General features: G+C 53.7%; 1 protein-coding gene across 2 annotated transcripts in view; it reads right to left on the minus strand.

Moving 5' to 3' along the window:
• The window catches only part of LOC143784766 (protein mono-ADP-ribosyltransferase PARP14-like), a 100,176-nt gene that overhangs the window by 38,067 nt on the left and 39,932 nt on the right, over positions 1-22,177 (minus strand). For both annotated transcript variants that reach the window (XM_077273358.1, XM_077273359.1), the window contains 7 exons: positions 20,441-20,474; positions 19,385-19,594; positions 11,275-11,511; positions 7,587-9,847; positions 6,502-6,738; positions 3,523-3,744; positions 3,062-3,173 (listed from right to left, as the gene is read on the minus strand). In XM_077273358.1, the coding sequence (XP_077129473.1) occupies positions 3,062-3,173; positions 3,523-3,744; positions 6,502-6,738; positions 7,587-9,847; positions 11,275-11,511; positions 19,385-19,594; positions 20,441-20,474 (3,313 nt within the window). The remainder of the gene's footprint in view (positions 1-3,061; positions 3,174-3,522; positions 3,745-6,501; positions 6,739-7,586; positions 9,848-11,274; positions 11,512-19,384; positions 19,595-20,440; positions 20,475-22,177) is intronic.

Genomic DNA, 22,177 nt, shown 5'->3' on the forward strand with positions numbered 1-22,177 from the left:
CATAGACCTAGATGAGCCGCACGGGGCCCATGGTACATAGACCTAGATGAGCCACACGGGGCCCATGGTACATAGACCTAGATGAGCTGCACGGGGCCCATAGTACATAGACCTAGATGAGCTGCACGGGGCCCATAGTACATAGACCTAGATGAGCCACACGGGGCCCATGGTACATAGACCTAGATGATCCGCACGGGGCCCATAGTACATAGACCTAGATGAGCTGCACGGGGCCCATAGTACATAGACCTAGATGAGCTGCACGGGGCCCATGGTGCATAGACCTAGATGAGCAGCATGGGGCCCATAGTAGATAGACCTAGATGAGCCGCACGGGGCCCATAGTACATAGACCTAGATGAGCCGCACGGGGCCCATGGTACATAGACCTAGATGAGCCGCACGGGGCCCATAGTACATAGACCTAGATGAGCCGCACGGGGCCCATAGTACATAGACCTAGATGAGCCGCACGGGACCCATAGTACATATACCTAGATGAGCCGCACGGGGCCCATAGTACATAGACCTAGATGAGCCGCACGGGGCCCATGGTACATAGAACTAGATGAGCCGCACGGGACCCATAGTACATAGACCTAGATGAGCCGCACGGGGCCCATGGTACATAGAACTAGATGAGCCGCACGGGACCCATAGTACATAGACCTAGATGAGCCGCACGGGGCCCATAGTACATAGACCTAGATGAGCCGCACGGGGCCCATGGTACATAGAACTAGATGAGCCGCACGGGGCCCATGGTACATAGAACTAGATGAGCCGCACGGGACCCATAGTACATAGACCTAGATGAGCCGCACGGGGCCCATAGTACATAGACCTAGATGAGCCGCACGGGGCCCATAGTACATAGACCTAGATGAGCCGCACGGGGCCCATAGTACATAGACCTAGATGAGCCGCACGGGGCCCATAGTACATAGACCTAGATGAGCCGCACGGGACCCATAGTACATATACCTAGATGAGCCGCACGGGGCCCATAGTACATAGACCTAGATGAGCCGCACGGGGCCCATAGTACATAGAACTAGATGAGCCGCACGGGACCCATAATACATAGACCTAGATGAGCCGCACGGGACCCATAGTACATATACCTAGATGAGCCGCACGGGGCCCATAGTACATAGACCTAGATGAGCCGCACGGGGCCCATAGTACATAGACCTAGATGAGCCGCACGGGGCCCATGGTACATAGAACTAGATGAGCCGCACGGGACCCATAGTACATAGACCTAGATGAGCCGCACGGGGCCCATGGTACATAGACCTAGATGAGCCGTATGGGGCCCATAGTACATAGACCTAGATGAGCCGCACGGGGCCCATGGTACATAGAACTAGATGAGCCGCACGGGACCCATAGTACATAGACCTAGATGAGCTGCACGGGGCCCAATCGTACATAGACCTAGATGAGCCGCACGGGACCCATAGTACATAGACCTAGATGAGCTGCACGGGACCCATAGTACATAGACCTAGATGAGCCGCACGGGACCCATAGTACATAGACCTAGATGAGCTGCACGGGACCCATAGTACATAGACCTAGATGAGCCGCACGGGGCCCATAGTACATAGACCTAGATGAGCCGCACGGGGCCCATAGTACATAGACCTAGATGAGCCGTATGGGGCCCATAGTACATAGACCTAGATGAGCTGCACGGGGCCCATAGTACATAGACCTAGATGAGCCGCACGGGGCCCATAGTACATAGAACTAGATGAGCCGCACGGGGCCCATAGTACATAGACCTAGATGAGCCGCACGGGACCCATAGTACATAGACCTAGATGAGCTGCACGGGGCCCATAGTACATAGACCTAGATGAGCCGCACGGGGCCCATAGTACATAGAACTAGATGAGCCGCACGGGACCCATAGTACATAGACCTAGATGAGCCGCACGGGGCCCATGGTGCATAGACCTAGATGAGCCGCACGGGGCCCATAGTACATAGAACTAGATGAGCCGCACGGGGCCCATGGTACATAGACCTAGATGAGCCGCACGGGACCCATAGTACATAGACCTAGATGAGCTGCACGGGGCCCATGGTACATAGACCTAGATGAGCCGCACGGGGCCCATAGTACATAGACCTAGATGAGCCGCACGGGGCCCATGGTACATAGAACTAGATGAGCCGCACGGGGCCCATAGTACATAGAACTAGATGAGCCGCACGGGACCCATAGTACATAGACCTAGATGAGCCGCACGGGGCCCATGGTGCATAGACCTAGATGAGCCGCACGGGGCCCATAGTACATAGAACTAGATGAGCCGCACGGGGCCCATGGTACATAGACCTAGATGAGCCGCACGGGACCCATAGTACATAGACCTAGATGAGCTGCACGGGGCCCATGGTACATAGACCTAGATGAGCCGCACGGGGCCCATAGTACATAGACCTAGATGAGCCGCACGGGGCCCATGGTACATAGAACTAGATGAGCTGCACGGGGCCCATGGTACATAGACCTAGATGAGCCGCACGGGGCCCATAGTACATAGAACTAGATGAGCCGCACGGGGCCCATAGTACATAGACCTAGATGAGCCGCACGGGACCCATAGTACATAGACCTAGATGAGCTGCACGGGGCCCATGGTACATAGACCTAGATGAGCCGCACGGGGCCCATGGTACATAGACCTAGAGGAGCTGCACGGGGCCCATAGTACATAGACCTAGATGAGCCGCACGGGGCCCATAGTACATAGACCTAGATGAGCCGCACGGGGCCCATGGTACATAGACCTAGATGAGCTGCACGGGGCCCATGGTACATAGACCTAGATGAGCCGCACGGGGCCCATGGTACATAGACCTAGAGGAGCTGCACGGGGCCCATGGTACATAGACCTAGATGAGCCGCACGGGGCCCATAGTACATAGACCTAGATGAGCAGCATGGGGCCCATGGTGCATAGACCTAGATGAGCCGCACGGGGCCCATGGTACATAGACCCCCAGATGCAGCCTGGTTCATGGAGCCTGTGGAACCTCTTACCCGGGTCGGAGGTCGCGGGGGGCTTCTGCTTGGCTTCTGTGTCCGGCCTAGGCACCGGGCCGCTCTGTGTCGGAGATCTGATCTTTCTTGCACTCAGTTCTTTGTTAAATTCCTGCATGTAATAAAGAGATCTGCTCATATAACGGGAGAGTGACAACGTACAGAAGAGATGTGATTGCCTGCAGCGGTCAGGTGACTTGAACAGTGTGTCAGTCATCAATTGGTTTTCCTGATAACACGTTGCTCAAGTCACCGCTGCAGCCAATCGCTTGCCACAGTGGCCCTGCGGCTGGTGTAGTGGTGACGTCGAGGAGCGGCCTGCTCGGATCCGAGCGAGTGATGGTAAATGTCACTTAGTTCTTTATTTTTTACAGATCTAAACCCCGAAGAACTTACAACCCTTCATTTTACATTTTGGAAGCAAATGAGCAAAAAAACTTGTCGCCTCCTTATACTTTTACCTTAATGGTCTCCTGGTCATTTGGATGCAGCATGAATGTCACTTGCTGGAGGGACAGATTTTTGGACGCGGAGCAGAAGTTGAGAACTTCATCAAACATGAAAGTCACCACACTGCTTTTAGGAAATCCCAGAACTCCCGTCCCAATGGCTGGAAACGTGATGGACCTCAGCCGTCGCTTCTCCACCGTATCCAGACAGCTCCGAATTGTCTTCCTGAAAATCTGAAGATGGAGACGGTGAATAATAAGGTAATTATCATACTGAGAACACGAGAAGACTTCCCACCATGAAGATTTACTACATGGTATCTGGGCTTGGTGTGAACCGAGGCCAAGTCTGACGAGCCACCACGAGACATGGATAAAGTGTGAAGACCCCTGCTCTATGAATAACATTCCCCGGCAAAGGCTCGGTGAGGTCTACAGAGGAGCACGGCCGGGGCTAGGTGAGGTCTACAGTGCAGTACGGCGGGGGCTCGGTGAGGTCTACGGTGCAGTACGGCGGGGGCTCGGTGAGGTCTACGGTGGAGAACGGCGGGGGCTCGGTGATGATACAGTGGAGCACGGCCGGGGCTCAGTGAGGTCTACAGTGGAGCAACGCGGGGGCTCAGTGAGGTCTACAGTGGAGCACGGTGGGGGCTCGGTGAGGTCTACAGTGGAGCACGGCGGGGGCTTGGTTAGGTCTACAGTGGAGCACGGTGGGGGCCCGGTGAGGTCTACAGTGGAGCACAGCGGGGGCCCGGTGAGGTCTACAGTGGAGCATGGTGGGGGCTCGGTGAGGTCTACGGTGGAGCACGGTGGGGGCTCGGTGAGGTCTACGGTGGAGAACGGCGGGGGCTCGGTGAGGTCTACAGTGGAGCAAGGGGGGCTTGGTTAGGTCTACAGTGGAGCACGGTGGCGGCTCGGTGGGGTCTACAGTGGAGCACGGTGGGGGCTCGGTGAGGTCTACAGTGGAGCACGGGGGGGCCTGGTGAGGTCTACTGTGGAGCTTGGTGAGGTCTACATTGGAGCACGGCGGGGGCTCGGTTAGGTCTACAGTGGAGCACGGTGGGGGCTCGGTGAGGTCTACAGTGGAGCACGGTTGGGGCCTGGACGGGTCTACTGTGGAGCTCGGTGAGGTCTACATTGGAGCACGGCGGGGGCTCGGTTAGGTCTACAGTGGAGCACGGTGGGGGCTCGGTGAGGTCTACAGTGGAGCACGGCGGGGGCTCGGTGAGGTCTACAGTGGAGCACGGCGGGGGCTCAGTGAGGTCTACAGTGGAGCACGGTGGGGGCTCGGTCAGGTCTACAGTGGAGCACGGTGGGGGCTCGGTCAGGTCTACAGTGGAGCACGGTGGGGGCTCGGTGAGGTCTACAGTGGAGCACGGTGGGGGCTCGGTGAGGTCTACAGTGGAGCATGGTGGGGGCTCGGTTAGGTCTACAGTGGAGCACGGTGGGGGCTCGGTCAGGTCTACAGTGGAGCACGGGGGGGGTTCGGTTAGGTCTACAGTGGAGCACGGTGGGGGCTCGGTCAGGTCTACAGTGGAGCACGGTGGGGGCTTGGTGAGGTCTACAGTGGAGCACGGCGGGAGGCTCAGTTAGGTCTACAGTGAAGCACGGTGGGGGCTCGGTCAGGTCTACAGTGGAACACGGTGGGGGCTCGGTGAGGTCTACAGTGGAGCACGGTGGGGGCTCGGTCAGGTCTACAGTGGAGCACGGTGGGGGCTCGGTCAGGTCTACAGTGGAGCACGGTGGGGGCTCGGTGAGGTCTACAGTGGAGCACGGTGGGGGCTCGGTTAGGTCTACAGTGGAGCACGGTGGGGGCTCGGTCAGGTCTACAGTGGAGCACGGGGGGGGTTCGGTTAGGTCTACAGTGGAGCACGGTGGGGGCTCGGTCAGGTCTACAGTGGAGCACGGTGGGGGCTTGGTGAGGTCTACAGTGGAGCACGGTGGGGGCCTGGTGAGGTCTACTGTGGAGCTCGGTGAGGGCTCGGTGAGGTCTACAGTGGAGCACGGCGGGAGGCTCGGTTAGGTCTACAGTGAAGCACGGTGGGGGCTCGGTCAGGTCTACAGTGGAGCACGGTGGGGGCTCGGTGAGGTCTACAGTGGAGCACGGACGGTGGGGGCTCGGTGAGGTCTACAGTGGAGCACGGTGGGGGCTCGGTGAGGTCTACAGTGGAGCACGGTGGGGGCCTGGTGAGGTCTACTGTGGAGCTCGGTGAGGTCTACATTGGAGCACGGCGGGGGCTCGGTTAGGTCTACAGTGGAGCACGGCGGGGGCTCGGTTAGGTCTACGATGGAGCACGGCGGGGGCTTGGTGAGGTCTACAGTGGAGCACGGTGGGGGCTCGGTGAGGTCTACAGTGGAGGCTCGGTGAGGTCTACAGTGGAGCACGGTGGGGGCTCGGTGAGGTCTACAGTGGAGGCTCGGTGAGGTCTACAGTGGAGCACGGTGGGGGCTCGGTGAGGTCTACAGTGGAGCACGGGGGGGGGGGGCCTGGTGAGGTCTACTGTGGAGCTCGGTGAGGTCTACATTGGAGCACAGCGGGGGCTCGGTTAGGTCTACAGTGGAGCACAGGGGGTCCTGTGAGGTCTACAGTGGAGTGAGGTGGTTGCTCGGTGATGATCCTGGAGGCCATTACCCATGAGGACTGGGGTAAGACTCCTCAGGACCTCGACCAGCACCCTATGTCTGGTGACATCACGTCTGCAGCAGGTTATAACAGCCAGAGCGGCTCTGCTAAGCACTACGCTGGTCATGAAGGGGGATAATCCAGAGGCTGCGGGAGTCGGGGGATGATGTGGGGAATATGGAGAAATCTCCGGTTATTGGTTCTTCTGATATTTCCTTTGTTCTCCCGTCATTAATTTATTGCAAACAGCAGAAAGACGGGAAATTCTACGAATAATCAGAATTTATACAATGGGGAGTGGTCGTCCTGAATACGGGGAGGGGGTGACTGCACGGTGCGTCCGTACATAGTACTTCCGGACCTCTTACCTTTTCGGCTGATCCTTTCCCTCCATCCCATTTTGGAAGGACGACATGAATGACGCTGTTACAGGACAGACTGCAGCCTGGAGTCACAAATATGGCGCCGTCGTCCACCTTGGATCCAGCGGCTTCGGTGCTCAGGCACACTTGTAGCTGTGCTCCTGCCTTTTCAGACAGTGCTCGGGATGCTCCTCCGCTGTTAAGATGAAGGTCTTTCCCCACACTGTTCACAATCACATCTGCCTGATCACACGGAGACACAGACCACAAGCGTCATTACAGGGGGCTCCTCAACCAGAGCGCAGACACGAGGGGTTAACATCACTCCTCCACGCACTACAGACATGGACTGGTAATGCTCCTATCCTCCTCCGGGGGAGCTGCAGGAGAATTGAGCGCTGACTGCCAGGTACTGCTCTGACCGCTGCAGGTCGCTGGGGGTCTCAGCAGCAGAACAACCTGTGATCAGTGAAATTTTGGGGGGACTCTAAACAAAAAGGATAGTAAAGAGCGGAGCGGGTCCGGAGCGCAGATTTCTTTTCTTACCACTGTTACATTTGTGAAATATTTAACTGTATGGAGAGATCACGTGCACCAGGTCCGAGGGGCCAAACCGTGGTTGTTTTATTCCTGCCGCTTCCATAAGTATTCTGCCTCTTTAGCTGGTCTTTGCCAATGGGGCGTGTCTCGCAGGACTGAGGGCGTGATCCTTACACTGCTTTGGATTTGTACCCTGCGAGCCACGCCTCCTTGGCAAAGACCATGAAAATTAGTACTATATAAAAAAAGTCCCGTCCCTGAACTGTATGGGGCATTTAAAAAAAAAACAAAACTGTGTAATGCACATCGGGGATTAAATAAGAGCAGAAAAGGATTGATTTCATCTGGTAAGTGAGGAATGGATCAGCCGCAGCGGTTCCCACTGATGACACCATTAATGGCGGCCGGTGTCTATATGCAGACACGGATGTGGGTGGCACGCTACACGTGTCACTTTCCCGGGTGTCCACGCCACACACCATACTGCATCTAGACATGAACATAACCCTCCACCGAGGCCCTGGGACATGGAGGCAATGAGCAGAACTTACTGTGACATCTTGGAGAAGTCCCTCTTCCACTTTGATGGTGATGTTTTGGTTGCCCATCATCTGGCCTGCCGTGGCCCCGTGCTCTCGCCTCGGTGGCCCTGTCTCCTCGGCTCTCTTCACAGAGTATCTTGGCGAGCTCCCATCTCCGAACCGTCTCTTCAGAGACCCGGTGAAGGCTGAGATGGTTTCATCTTTAGTGTCCACCAGATCAATGTTGGTAATGGAGCTGGAGCTGCCTTCACCTTCCACAAACTCTTTGATGGCGTCCACAATACTTTGTGCAGATACGTCAATGGGAAAACCGAAGATGCCGGAGCTGACCGCCGGAATGGCAATGGACTTGTGACCGTGCTTGGTAGCCAGCAATAGGCTCTTTCTAATCGCCTCCTGTAGACAATCCTGACATCTTTGTGGAGAGGTGGAATTCCATCTTGGTCCCACAGTGTGGATGACCTGCTTACACGGTAGGTTCCCTGCTTCCATGATCACCGCATCTCCAGGGAACAGCCTACCCTGCTGACGGACAATGCGGTCAGAGGCTTCTTGCAGTGTAGGTCCTGCTGCCGTCAGTAACGCCATCGCCAGACCTCCAACGTGTTTTAGATCTTCATTGGCCGCATTAACAACGACATCTACGATGTGCCGGCACAAGTCTCCCCTGTACACCGAGAGGGTCGCCCCCTGGGGCAGCTGCATCTGGTACAGAGCCACACTCGGAGCACTTTCATTAGGTAGATCATCCTCTTCCTCGTCTTTCTGTAAATAGATGACACATTTGTGCTTATTCTTTGCCGTTGTTACGTACAGCTCCTCATGTGACAAAAAAAACTTCTTGGCTCCCGGTTTATCAATGTGCAAGGTGTCGTGATGCACAGAGGACAGGAGATTCTGTACAACAGAAGCCGCTTCCTCCACACAACTCTTGGTTCCCGACAAGTTTATGTTCCTATGTCTTATTGCAACACTGACAGCACTCTGCTTGAGACTATCCAACACGTACTTCTCCTCCATGATGAACTTCATGACTGCCATGGACTTTGCCTGGAAATTCAACTGCATTGGAGTATTGTGCTCCACGAATTCATGGATTGCTTTGTAGCTCTTGTGTACATTGGTGGACATCCCTGCGAGCACCACATCGTTCTCTGCTCCGGAGGGGAATGCCTGGATCATGACTGTGCACATCTCAGAATTGAAGGACTCCTGAAGATGTGACTGAAGACTTCTCCACTCCGGACTTTCAAGGATTTTCTTGGCTGTAACTGGGATTCGCTGACAAATCAGTTCTCGGTTAATTTGCTCCTCTGCGTCCATCATGTCTTTTTTGGAGTGTCCGATCAGTTGGACCAAGTTTTCTTCCATTTCAATGAGTGCATTTATTTTGTGACGTGCAAAAAGGAGACAAGAAACCTCGTCGTTGTCTGCGAACATCAAGAACTGGTGGATGTACGGGTCCAGCTGGATGTATTTGGATTTCAGCTGCTGTTTGGCGCTCATTATCTCACACTTGGCTTGGAGAACTTCTTCTCGCAATCCAGTGAGCCTGAGGTTGTGTGTAGATGGGTCGTACTCCATCCCCAGCTCTGGGACATCGGCCAGTATCTTGCTCTCCAGACCACTGGTATGTATGATATGGTAGAGAGCTGCAGACATGGGTTCTGTCATGGTTATTACTTTAATCCTTCTCTCCACCTTTCTGCTGGTTTCCTCCACCAGTTTCCGGAACGTCTGCTCGATCTTATTCACGTCCTTCATTGTGCCTGCCAGGAAGATCTTCTCGACTTCAGGGTTGTGTTTGATCAATACCTCATCATAGGCAGCAGTGGAGATCTGATCCTTGAGGTCCTCCCACGCCGATAGGTTCATTTTACAGTCTATGACTTTATATTTTGAGATGAAAAGTGAGAATTTGGCAGAGACCTCCTCAGTCCATGTGTGGACCACCTTCGCCATAGTTCTCAGATGTGATGATAGAGAGTTAGGAAAGCACAATGAGATTTCAGGGTTTGAGCAGGTTGGATCTGGCCATTTGATCTCACACATTTTTTCAGACATGATCTTCTCAATGTTTTGCTTCAATCCTGCCTGCTTCAGTATAAATGCTAATAAGTAAGGACTAATTTGTATGTGGACTGGCTCTGGTCGTATGACATGTGGTCTCTGCCTTCCATATAGTGCTATGTCTAAGGTGGGGTAGTATCTGTACACAGAGATCGCCTTTTTGCCAAAGATATGCTCCTTTCCCACCACGACCTTCACAACTGTAACATAGGAAGACATAACACATGCATTAGACAGATAGACCGTCCGGGGCAGGGGCTTGCCATAGGCGTTCACCAAGGCTGCTCCTAACCATTAGGCTTTATTATAGCGCGCTGTATACACTGAGCTGACCCGTGGGAATATCCTCTGACCTGCTGACTAAGTAGTGGGAGCCTACACCGTCTATATGACATCCACCAGGTACGGCAGCATGCGGGCTGCACGTCTGGAGAGGTCGGCACAGGGGGATATGGGTGCAGAACAAAAGGATGATCTGGTGGAACCAAAATGAAATCCAAAGCAGAGAAGAGTAAATAATGGGGCGAGGTGTAGGAGAAGGGGACTCACGTACAGGACTGCTGGTATGGGTGGGTGACAGCTGTAGATGGGACGGTTGGGGCGGCAGAGCTGTGCGTCCATGGTTCATGTAGAGGCAGCAGGTAGCGTGAGATCCTCGGTGGGTTTCAGACATCAGTGACATGAATGCTGATATCTCCGGATCTAATGCCAGTGGTGCCGTGCGGTGTGTACAGCACAACTTTATACTATGAGATGAGTATAAAAGGAAATGCAGCTCCAGCCCTGCTGTCAGAATGACCCTGCCGACGGTACGACTCTGTAATCACTACGACCCTGTGATCACTACGACCCTGTGATCACTACGACCCTGTGATCACTACGACCCTGTGATCACTACGACCCTGTAATCACTACGACCCTGTAATCACTACGACCCTGTAATCACTACGACCCTGTAATCACTACGACCCTGTAATCACTACGACCCTGTAATCACTACGACCCTGTGATCACTACGACCCTGTGATCACTACGACCCTGTGATCACTACGACCCTGCGATCACTACGACCCTGCAATCACTACGACCCTGCAATCACTACGACCCTGCAATCACTACGACCCTGCAATCACTACGACCCTGTAATCACTACGACCCTGTAATCACTACGACCCTGTGGTCACTACGACCCTGTGGTCACTACGACCCTGTGGTCACTACGACCCTGTGGTCACTACGATCCTGTAATCACTACGACCCTGTAATCACTACGACCCTGTAATCACTACGACCCTGTAATCACTACGACCCTGTGGTCACTACGACCCTGTAATCACTACGATCCTGTAATCACTACGATCCTGTAATCACTACGACCCTGTAATCACTACGACCCTGTAGTCACTACGACCCTGTGGTCACTACGACCCTGTAGTCACTACGACCCTGTGGTCACTACGACCCTGTGGTCACTACGACCCTGTGGTCACTATGACCCTGTAGTCACTACGACCCTGTGGTCACTACGATCCTGTAGTCACTACGACCCTGTGGTCACTACGACCTTGGTGAGAATGGAGATGACTACCCCTCTCCTACATGACAGATCAGCAGATCCATCACTTACCTCTCGCATCACAGAAGGTGATGACCGCGGCCTCCTCCTCAGGGATCATCTTTGCCTTATCGACTGGACCTCCACCGACCTTTGAGCTCTCAAAGTAGATGATGAGGTGGTCCTCTTCTGTTTTCGGGGGTAACCCTTCAGCCCGAATGCTTCTGGTCTCCTCTAGAGGCTTCACTGTCAGTTTATGCTGATTTACTCTGTGGTTTCTGCAGAATTTTTGGATGAAACTGAAGATGTCTGGAGAAAATCAAAAAAGGGAAACAACTGTAAGCGGAAAGTGGTTAATCTGCTGAAAACTGTTAAAGAGAAACTGTTGTGTTAAAAGTGAACTGAACAATCAGCAAACTCTGCATAAATCACGAGTCTGGGCAAATAGAAGAAACTCTAATGTATCTCAGAGAGATCGGCCTCCACCTCCACGAGTCAGAGGCGTTCTCTCCTCCCCCGCCATCTCCTGCACTCACACGTCCACTGTGAGAATACGGCGGGTGTGATGTGACCTGGCCGTTATCCTCTGCAGAGGGGGGAGGAGCAGAGAAGGAACAGACAGGGAATCATCCTGCAGAGCTCAGTGACAAGAGCTTTACCCACATCAGAGCCGCACTCAGATCAGCACCGCTCAGCTCTGCCGTACAATGTCCTCGTCTGTGGGCCGAGAAGTGAGCGAATCGCAAGAGCCCCCTGTCTGCGGCCGATACTGATAGAAGAGGAGGAGCTAGGGGCAGATACAGAGGAGGAGGAGCTAGGGGCAGATACAGAGGAGGAGGAGCAAGGGGCAGATACAGAGGAGGAGCTAGAGGCAGATACAGAGGAGGAGGAGCAAGGGGCAGATACAGAGGAGGAGCTAGAGGCAGATACGGGGGAGGAGCTAGAGGCAGATACAGAGGAGGAGCTAGAGGCAGATACAGAGGAGGAGCTAGAGGCAGATACAGAGGAGGAGGAGCTAGAGGCAGATACAGAGGAGGAGGAGCTAGAGGCAGATACAGAGGAGGAGCTAGAGGTAGATACAGAGGGGGAGGAGCTAGGGGCAGATACAGAGGAGGAGCTAGAGGCAGATACAGAGGAGGAGGAGCTAGGGGCAGATACAGAGGAGGAGGAGCTAGGGGCAGATACAGAGGAGGAGCTAGAGGCAGATACAGAGGAGGAGGAGCAAGGGGCAGATACAGAGGAGGAGCAAGGGGCAGATACAGAGGAGGAGCTAGAGGCAGATACGGGGGAGGAGCTAGAGGCAGATACAGAGGAGGAGCTAGAGGCAGATACAGAGGAGGAGCTAGAGGTAGATACAGAGGGGGAGGAGCTAGAGGCAGATACAGAGGAGGAGGAGCTAGAGGCAGATACAGAGGAGGAGGAGCTAGAGGCAGATACAGAGGGGAGGAGCTAGGGGCAGATACAGAGGGGGAGGAGCTAGGGGCAGATACAGAGGAGGAGCTAGAGGCAGATACAGAGGAGGAGCTAGGGGCAGATACAGAGGAGGAGCTAGAGGCAGATACAGAGGAGGAGCTAGAGGTAGATACAGAGGAGGAGCTAGAGGCAGATACAGAGGAGGAGGAGCTAGAGGCAGATACAGAGGGGGAGGAGCTAGAGGCAGATACAGAGGAGGAGGAGCTAGGGGCAGATACAGAGGAGGAGGAGCTAGGGGCAGATACAGAGGAGGAGGAGCTAGGGGCAGATACAGAGGAGGAGCTAGAGGCAGATACAGAGGAGGAGCTAGAGGCAGATACAGAGGAGGAGGAGCTAGAGGCAGATACAGAGGGGGAGGAGCTAGAGGCAGATACAGAGGAGGAGGAGCTAGAGGCAGATACAGAGGAGGAGCTAGAGGTAGATACAGAGGAGGAGCTAGAGGCAGATACAGAGGAGGAGGAGCTAGAGGCAGATACAGAGGGGGAGGAGCTAGAGGCAGATACAGAGGAGGAGGAGCTAGAGGCAGATACAGAGGAGGAGCTAGAGGCAGATACAGAGGAGGAGCTAGAGGCAGATACAGAGGAGGAGCTAGAGGTAGATACAGAGGAGGAGCTAGAGGCAGATACAGAGGAGGAGGAGCTAGAGGCAGATACAGAGGGGGAGGAGCTAGAGGCAGATACAGAGGAGGAGGAGCTAGGGGCAGATACAGAGGAGGAGGAGCTAGGGGCAGATACAGAGGAGGAGCTAGAGGTAGATACAGAGGAGGAGCTAGAGGCAGATACAGAGGAGGAGGAGCTAGAGGCAGATACGGGGGAGGACCTAGAGGCAGATACAGAGGAGGAGCTAGAGGCAGATACAGAGGAGGAGCTAGAGGCAGATACAGAGGAGGAGGAGCAAGGGGCAGATACAGAGGAGGAGCTAGAGGCAGATACAGAGGAGGAGCTAGGGGCAGATACAGAGAAGGAGCTAGAGGCAGATACGGGGGAGGAGCTAGAGGTAGATACGGAGGGGGAGGAGCTAGAGGTAGATACAGAGGAGGAGGAGCTAGAGGCATATACAGACGGGGAGGAGCTAGAGGCAGATACAGAGGAGCTAGAGGTAGATACAGAAGGGGAGGAGCTAGAGGCAGATACAGAGGGGGAGGAGCTAGAGGCAGATACAGAGGAGGAGCTAGAGGCAGATACAGAGGAGGAGCTAGAGGTAGATACAGAGGGGGAGGAGCTAGAGGCAGATACAGAGGAGGAGCTAGAGGTAGATACAGAGGAGGAGGAGCTAGAGGCAGATACAGAGAAGGAGCTAGAGGCAGATACGGGGGAGGAGCTAGAGGTAGATACGGAGGGGGAGGAGCTAGAGGTAGATACAGAGGAGGAGGAGCTAGAGGCATATACAGACGGGGAGGAGCTAGAGGCAGATACAGAGGAGCTAGAGGTAGATACAGAAGGGGAGGAGCTAGAGGCAGATACAGAGGGGGAGGAGCTAGAGGCAGATACAGAGGAGGAGCTAGAGGCAGATACAGAGGAGGAGCTAGAGGTAGATACAGAGGGGGAGGAGCTAGAGGCAGATACAGAGGAGGAGCTAGAGGTAGATACAGAGGAGGAGGAGCTAGAGGCAGATACAGAGGAGCTAGGGGCAGATACAGAGGAGGAGCTAAGAGGTAGATACAGAGGGGGAGGAGCTAGAGGCAGATACAGAGGAGGAGCTAGAGGCAGATACAGAGGAGGAGGAGCTAGAGGCAGATACAGAGGAGCTAGAGGCAGATACAGAGGGGAGGAGCTAGGGGCAGATACAGAGGGGGAGGAGCTAGGGGCAGATACAGAGGAGGAGCTAGAGGCAGATACAGAGGAGCTAGAGGTAGATACAGAGGAGCTAGAGGCAGATACAGAGGAGGAGGAGCTAGAGGCAGATACAGAGGGGGAGGAGCTAGAGGCAGATACAGAGGAGGAGCAGCTAGGGGCAGATACAGAGGAGGAGGAGCTAGGGGCAGATACAGAGGAGGAGCTAGATACAGAGGAGGAGCTAGAGGCAGATACAGAGGAGGAGGAGCTAGAGGCAGATACAGAGGAGCTAGAGGCAGATACAGAGGGGAGGAGCTAGGGGCAGATACAGAGGGGGAGGAGCTAGGGGCAGATACAGAGGAGGAGCTAGAGGCAGATACAGAGGAGCTAGAGGTAGATACAGAGGAGCTAGAGGCAGATACAGAGGAGGAGGAGCTAGAGGCAGATACAGAGGGGGAGGAGCTAGAGGCAGATACAGAGGAGGAGCAGCTAGGGGCAGATACAGAGGAGGAGGAGCTAGGGGCAGATACAGAGGAGGAGCTAGATACAGAGGAGGAGCTAGAGGCAGATACAGAGGAGGAGCTAGAGGCAGATACAGAGGGGGAGGAGCTAGAGGCAGATACAGAGGGGGAGGAGCTAGAGGCAGATACAGAGGAGGAGCTAGAGGTAGATACAGAGGAGGAGCTAGAGGCAGATACAGAGGAGGAGCTAGAGGCAGATACAGAGGAGGAGCTAGAGGTAGATACAGAGGAGCTAGAGGCAGATACAGAGGAGGAGGAGCTAGAGGCAGATACAGAGGAGGAGGAGCTAGAGGCAGATACAGAGGAGGAGGAGCTAGGGGCAGATACAGAGGAGGAGGAGCTAGGGGCAGATACAGAGGAGGAGCTAGAGGCAGATACAGAGGAGGAGCTAGAGGTAGATACAGAGGAGGAGCTAGAGGCAGATACAGAGGAGGAGCTAGAGGCAGATACAGAGGGGGAGGAGCTAGAGGCAGATACAGAGGAGGAGGAGCTAGAGGCAGATACAGAGGAGGAGCTAGAGGTAGATACAGAGGAGGAGCTAGAGGCAGATACAGAGGAGGAGCTAGAGGCAGATACAGAGGAGGAGCTAGAGGTAGATACAGAGGAGCTAGAGGCAGATACAGAGGAGGAGCTAGAGGCAGATACAGAGGAGGAGGAGCTAGAGGCAGATACAGAGGAGGAGGAGCTAGGGGCAGATACAGAGGAGGAGGAGCTAGGGGCAGATACAGAGGAGGAGCTAGAGGCAGATACAGAGGAGGAGCTAGAGGTAGATACAGAGGAGGAGCTAGAGGCAGATACAGAGGGGGAGGAGCTAGAGGCAGATACAGAGGGGGAGGAGCTAGAGGCAGATACAGAGGAGGAGGAGCTAGAGGCAGATACAGAGGGGGAGGAGCTAGAGGCAGATACAGAGGAGGAGCTAAGAGGCAGATACAGAGGAGGAGCTAGAGACAGATACAGAGGGGGAGGAGCTAGAGGCAGATACAGAGGAGCTAGAGGCAGATACAGAGGAGGAGCTAGAGGTAGATACAGAGAGGGAGGAGCTAGAGGCAGATACAGAGGAGGAGCTAGAGGCAGATAGAGGAGGAGGAGCTAGGGGCAGATACAGAGGAGGAGGAGCTAGAGGCAGATACAGAGGAGGAGCTAGAGGCAGATACAGAGGACGAGGGGCTAGAGGCAGATACAGAGGAGGAGCTAGAGGTAGATACAGAGGAGGAGGAGCTAGAGGCAGATACAGAGGAGCTAGAGACAGATACAGAGGGGGAGGAGCTAGAGGCAGATACAGAGGAGGAGCTAGAGACAGATACAGAGGAGGAGCTAGAGGTAGATACAGAGCTGGAGGAGCTAGAGGCAGATACAGAGGAGGAGGAGCTAGAGGCAGATACAGAGGAGGAGGAGCTAGGGGCAGATACAGAGGAGGAGCTAGAGGTAGATACAGAGGAGGAGGAGCTAGAGGTAGATACAGAGGAGGAGCTAGAGGCAGATACAGAGGAGGAGGAGCTAGAGGCAGATACAGAGGAGGAGGAGCTAGAGGTAGATACAGAGGAGGAGCTAGAGGCAGATACAGAGGAGCTAGAGGTAGATACAGAGGGGGAGGAGCTAGAGGCAGATACAGAGGGGGAGGAGCTAGAGGCAGATACAGAGGAGGAGCTAGAGGTAGATACAGAGGGGGAGGAGCTAGAGCCAGATACAGAGGGGGAGGAGCTAGAGGCAGATACAGAGGAGGAGCTAGAGGTAGATACAGAGGAGGAGGAGCTAGGGGCAGATACAGAGGAGGAGCTAGGGGCAGATACAGACTGAGGAGGAGCTAGGGGCAGATACAGACTGAGGAGGAGCTAGGGGCAGATACAGACTGAGGAGGAGCTAGAGGTAGATACAGAGGGGGAGGAGCTAGGGGCAGATACAGACTGAGGAGCTAGGGGCAGATACAGAGGAGGAGCTAGAGGCAGATACAGACTGAGGAGCTAGGGGCAGATACAGAGGAGGAGCTAGAGGCAGATACAGAGGAGCTAGGGGCAGATACAGAGGAGGAGCTAGAGGCAGATACAGAGGAGCTAGGGGCAGATACAGAGGAGGAGCTAGAGGCAGATACAGAGGAGGAGGAGCTATAGGCAGATAGAGAGGAGGAGCTAGAGGCAGATAGAGGAGCTAGGGGCAGATACAGAGGAGCTAGAGACAGATACAGAGGAGGAGGAGCTGTAGGCAGATAGAGGAGGAGGAGCTAGAGGCAGATACAGAGGAGGAGCTAGAGGCAGATACAGAGGAGGAGCTAGAGGCAGATACAGAGGAGCTAGGGGCAGATACAGAGGAGCTAGGGGCAGATACAGAGGAGCTAGAGGCAGATACAGAGGAGGAGGAGCTGTAGGCAGATAGAGGAGGAGGAGCTAGAGGCAGATACAGAGGAGGAGCTAGAGGCAGATACAGATAAGCTAGAGGCAGATACAGAGGAGCTAGGGGCAGATACAAAGGAGGAGGAGCTAGAGGCAGATACAGAGGAGGAGGAGCTAGAGGCAGATACAGAGGGGGAGGAGCTAGAGGCAGATACAGAGGAGGAGGAGCTAAAGGCAGATACAGAGGAGCTGGGGCAGATACAGAGGAGGAGGAGCTAGAGGCAGATACAGAGGAGGAGGAGCTAGAGGCAGATACAGAAGAGGAGATAGAAGCAGATACAGAGGAGGAGGAGCTAGGGGCAGATACAAAGGAGGAGCTAGAAGCAGATACAGAGGAGGAGCTAGAGGCAGATACAGAGGAGCTAGAGGCAGATACAGAGGAGCTAGGGGCAGATACAAAGGAGGAGCTAGAGGCAGATACAGAGGAGCTAGAGGCAGATACAGAGGTGGAGCTAGAGGCAGATACAGAGGAGGAGGAGCTAGAGGCAGATACAGAGGAGGAGGAGCTAGAGGCAGATACAGAGGGGGAGGAGCTAGAGGCAGATACAGAGGAGGAGGAGCTAGAGGCAGATACAGAAGAGGAGATAGAAGCAGATACAGAGGAGGAGGAGATAGAGGCAGATACAGAGGAGGAGGAGCAAGGGGCAGATACAGAGGAGGAGCTAGAGGCAGATACAGAGGAGGAGGAGCTAGAGGTAGATACAGAGGAGGAGATAGAGGCAGATACAGAGGAGGAGGAGATAGAGGCAGATACAGAGGAGGAGGAGATAGAGGCACAGGTTTTCTGCTGCAAGTTCTTCTGAAACAGCACTTACAGTTCTCCATAGACTTTTATCAGCACTAACCGCCATCTATCTCAGTAGCAGGAAAGGCTGTATTCACTGAAGACACATTTTAGTCATGAACTGAAAATTTTGAAAATCAGTCCTGTCGGAGAAAGAAGCAGATTCCTCTAGTAAGATACATTATAAAGTTTCTTATTTTCACATGTTCGGATTTATGAAAAAAGTAAACCGACCCTTTTAGGGTTATTATTTGTCAGTGTTCTCACATTCCTGTATTTTTTGGCTGAGCGGTGGGACGTCCTGCCGTTAATGGGACTGACTATGTGCAGCACTGGTGGCATCCACCACGCTGTGGTCACTGTATGGCGGTCGTATTAATCTTGTTCTTTGCATGGTGTCTTTTATTCAGTAGGTGCATTGTCTTCAGCGGAGGCATCCCTGTACCCTTTATATTTCGGTTGTGCCCCCACATTATTAAACACTCAGTATCTGGTGTGTGGGTCCACTGAGGCTTTATTCCCCCGATGCTGACCCCCTCCAGAAGGGATGAGGGCACGCTGCGCCCTTCTCCAGGGGGCCGGGCTCCGGCTGACTTCGGTGACACTTTACGCCCAGTATTACTCATGGGTAGGTCCTTGGCGGTCTGAGGGTTCCCAGAATCGTTGTGGAGCGGAGGAGGAGATGCCTTTAGCGCATTGTGGGGACTATCACAGAAGTCTCATGGGGGTCGCCAGGGTATCACTGCTCCGCAGATGCCCAGCACTTGTGACCCCCGCTAGCGAGATAGGAATCTAGGTAATAGAAGCAGCTAGAAGGGGGACTATGCGGGGACTAGTCCAACCCTGCGGCTATCCTCCCAGATAAAGGCAGCCAGCAGACTAGAGAAAACGCAGAAGAAAAGCTGCACCGGATGGAGCAGGAGACGGGGACTGCCTCCATTGCCACTAGCTGATGAATCAGCTCCAGTCTTGGAGAGAAGATGACCAATCTTCAGGGGTCTCACGTCTCCTACCTGGAATCATCAGGACTATCAGGAGGAGAAGCATTAGGGTACTCTGTATAAGGGTGGGATGAGGGGGCATAAGTCCTGAGACCCTCCATAAATAAGCACCAAAGATGAATGTTACATGGCCCCAAGACATTGACCCCATGGATTTATTACAAGTGCTGGATGGGGCCCAGGACTCCCCCTGACCTGGACCCACTCCGTATTATACATGGACACATCTTTTGGATGTTACCGATGTCGCAGGTGAAGGTGATGACGGCCGAGTGGATCTCTGGGATTCTCTCCAGGTAAAAGTCAGAGTCGTCATTCTTGTCACTAATATTCTCTACGAGGATGGTCAGCATCTCCAAGGGGCAGGAGTCCGGGACGTTCTGGATCAGAATCACATTGGAGAGAAGCTGCTCTCTTGAGCTGCTCGGGTCATTACGTGAGACTTTGGCAGCTGTTGGAAAACACATAATAGATGAGTACACCAGCGACGTGTGACCGAGCTGTACCTTGTGTACCCCTCACACCAGCCTGAGGCCTGCAGGTGGGGTCCAAACTATCCGCCAAGAGCCATTACACTGTGTTACTGGAGGGACAAAGGAAAGTAGTGAGAGAACCCAACCCAAGCAGGAGATAACGAACCAACCCTGAACCCCATATCCACATCAGCCCGAGACCCCACGCCTACACCAGCCCGAGACCCCACGCCTACACCAGCCTGAGACCCCACACCTACACCAGCCCTGAACTCCATATCCACATCAGCCCGAGACCCACATCACCTCAGGACCCCCCATTTACATCAGCCCGAAACCCGAAGTCTACACCAGCCTGAGAACCCACGCCTACACCAACCCTGAACCCCATATCCACATTAGCCTGGGACCCCACGCCTACACCAGCCCGGGACCCCACGCCTACACCAGTCCATGACCCCACGCCTACACCAGCCCGGGACCCCATATCCACATTAGCCCGGGACACCACGCCTACACGAGCCCGAGACCCCACGTCTACACCAGCCCAAGACCCTACAGCTATATTACCCAGGACCCCCATCATTTACTTCAGCCTGAGACCCTACATCTATATAATCCCAGGCACCCCCATACACATTAGCCCGAGATCCCTCAGCTACATCAAACTGGGACCCCACATCTACATCACCCCTGACGCCACTTCAACATCACCCTGGTATTCACCCATCTACATCAGCCCAGTACCCCCACCTAATTCAGCCCAAGACCCCATATTTTCATCAGCCTCAGACCCCCAATCTCCAATCATCAGTGCGGATTACCTGGACTTTGTGTCGCTTTGTCTTCTCCCGATTTCTGTAAGAAAAGGTCAGAGTGCCGATCAGAGCTGATGGTCAAATTCTTCCCTTTCTTTTGAGGTACAGTAAAGGGTTAATTATTGTGCAGTCAATCGGATTCCCTGACTATGAGAACGCCGGAGACACGCCAGGGCTGGACGCCGGAGGTGCACGGAGACTGGACGCCGGAGACACGCCAGGGCTGGACGCCGGAGGTGCACGGAGACTGGACGCCGGAGACACGCCAGGGCTGGACGCCGGAGGTGCACGGAGACTGGACGCCGGAGACACGCCAGGGCTGGACGCCGGAGGTGCACGGAGACTGGACGCCGGAGACACGCCAGGGCTGGACGCCGGAGGTGCACGGAGACTGGACGCCGGAGACACGCCAGGGCTGAATCCCAACACAGCTTCACTACTCGAGGGCTAAGACCCATAAGTCTGAACTGATATTTTGAAGCGGCTTCACACCACTACATTACCGCCGGTCAGAGCCGCGGTTCCCACACTGTCAAAAGTTTATCTCCGGTCACTGGCGTCAGCTGATGAGACTACTGCTCCATCAGCCTACAAAATCTAAGAGAAAAGGGAAGCAAAGCAGCTATATACTTTTATTAAATACAACCGATATTAAAATTGGTCAGGTCAGAAGACAGCCAGTAATCCATTATATATATATATATATATATATATATATATATATATATATATATATATATATATATAATTTTTCTGTATTTTCATGACTGAAAATTGTTCATTCACACTGAAGGCATCAAAACTATGAATTAACACATGTAGAATTATATACTTAACAAAAAAGTGTGACACAACTGAAATTATGTCTTATATTCTAGGTTCTTCACAGTAGCCACCTTTTGCTTTGATGACTGCTTTGCACACTCTTGGCATTCTCTTGATGAGCTTCTAGAGGTAGTCACCGGGAATGGTCTTGTTGTTGCAGGTCTCGACCTACTCTCTGATGAGTCCACTGTAGAGATGACGTCACGGCACTGGAGAGATAAGACACAGTACACCAGGGCTGTATCTGAAATATCTCTAGTTTATTTAAGCTTACACACACTTTTTATGCATTCTTGTGTTGGAGGCGGATTCCCCATATATTGGCTAAGCGTCGGAGTGTATTACTCCCTTGCCTCCCTATGGTTTCGCAAACACATTTTTACACAGTACATTATTCGTTATTTTACCAAGGACATTCCCTGCTACAATTAGTTCTTATGAATCAGCGATAACAGCACAATGAAGAATAGTGAATTATGTCTTGTTTTTCTGACCTTTAATAACACTTATACAAAATGGAGGCAAGCAAGATAAAATGGATCCTGCTCTAACAGTCTTCCAACATTCTTGAAGGAGTTCCCAGAGATGCTTAGCGCTTGTTGGCCCTTTTGCCTTCACTCTGCGGTCCATCTGACCCCATCTCGATTGGGTTCAGGTCTGGTGACTGTGAGACCAGGTCATCTGGCGTAGCGCCCATCACTCTCCTTCTTGGTCTAATAGCCCTTACACAGCCTGGAGGTGCGTTTGGGGTCATTGTCCTGTTGAACAATAAATGATGGTCCAACTAAATGCAAACCGGATGGAATAGCATGCCGCTGCAAGATGCTGTGGTAGCCATGCTGGTTCAGTATGCCTTCAGTTTTGAATAACTCCCCAACAGTGTCACCAGCAAAGCACCCCCACACCACCACACCTCCT

Source organism: Ranitomeya variabilis, chromosome 7 (assembly GCF_051348905.1).
Source record: "Ranitomeya variabilis isolate aRanVar5 chromosome 7, aRanVar5.hap1, whole genome shotgun sequence".
NCBI classification, from domain to species: Eukaryota; Metazoa; Chordata; class Amphibia; order Anura; family Dendrobatidae; genus Ranitomeya; species Ranitomeya variabilis.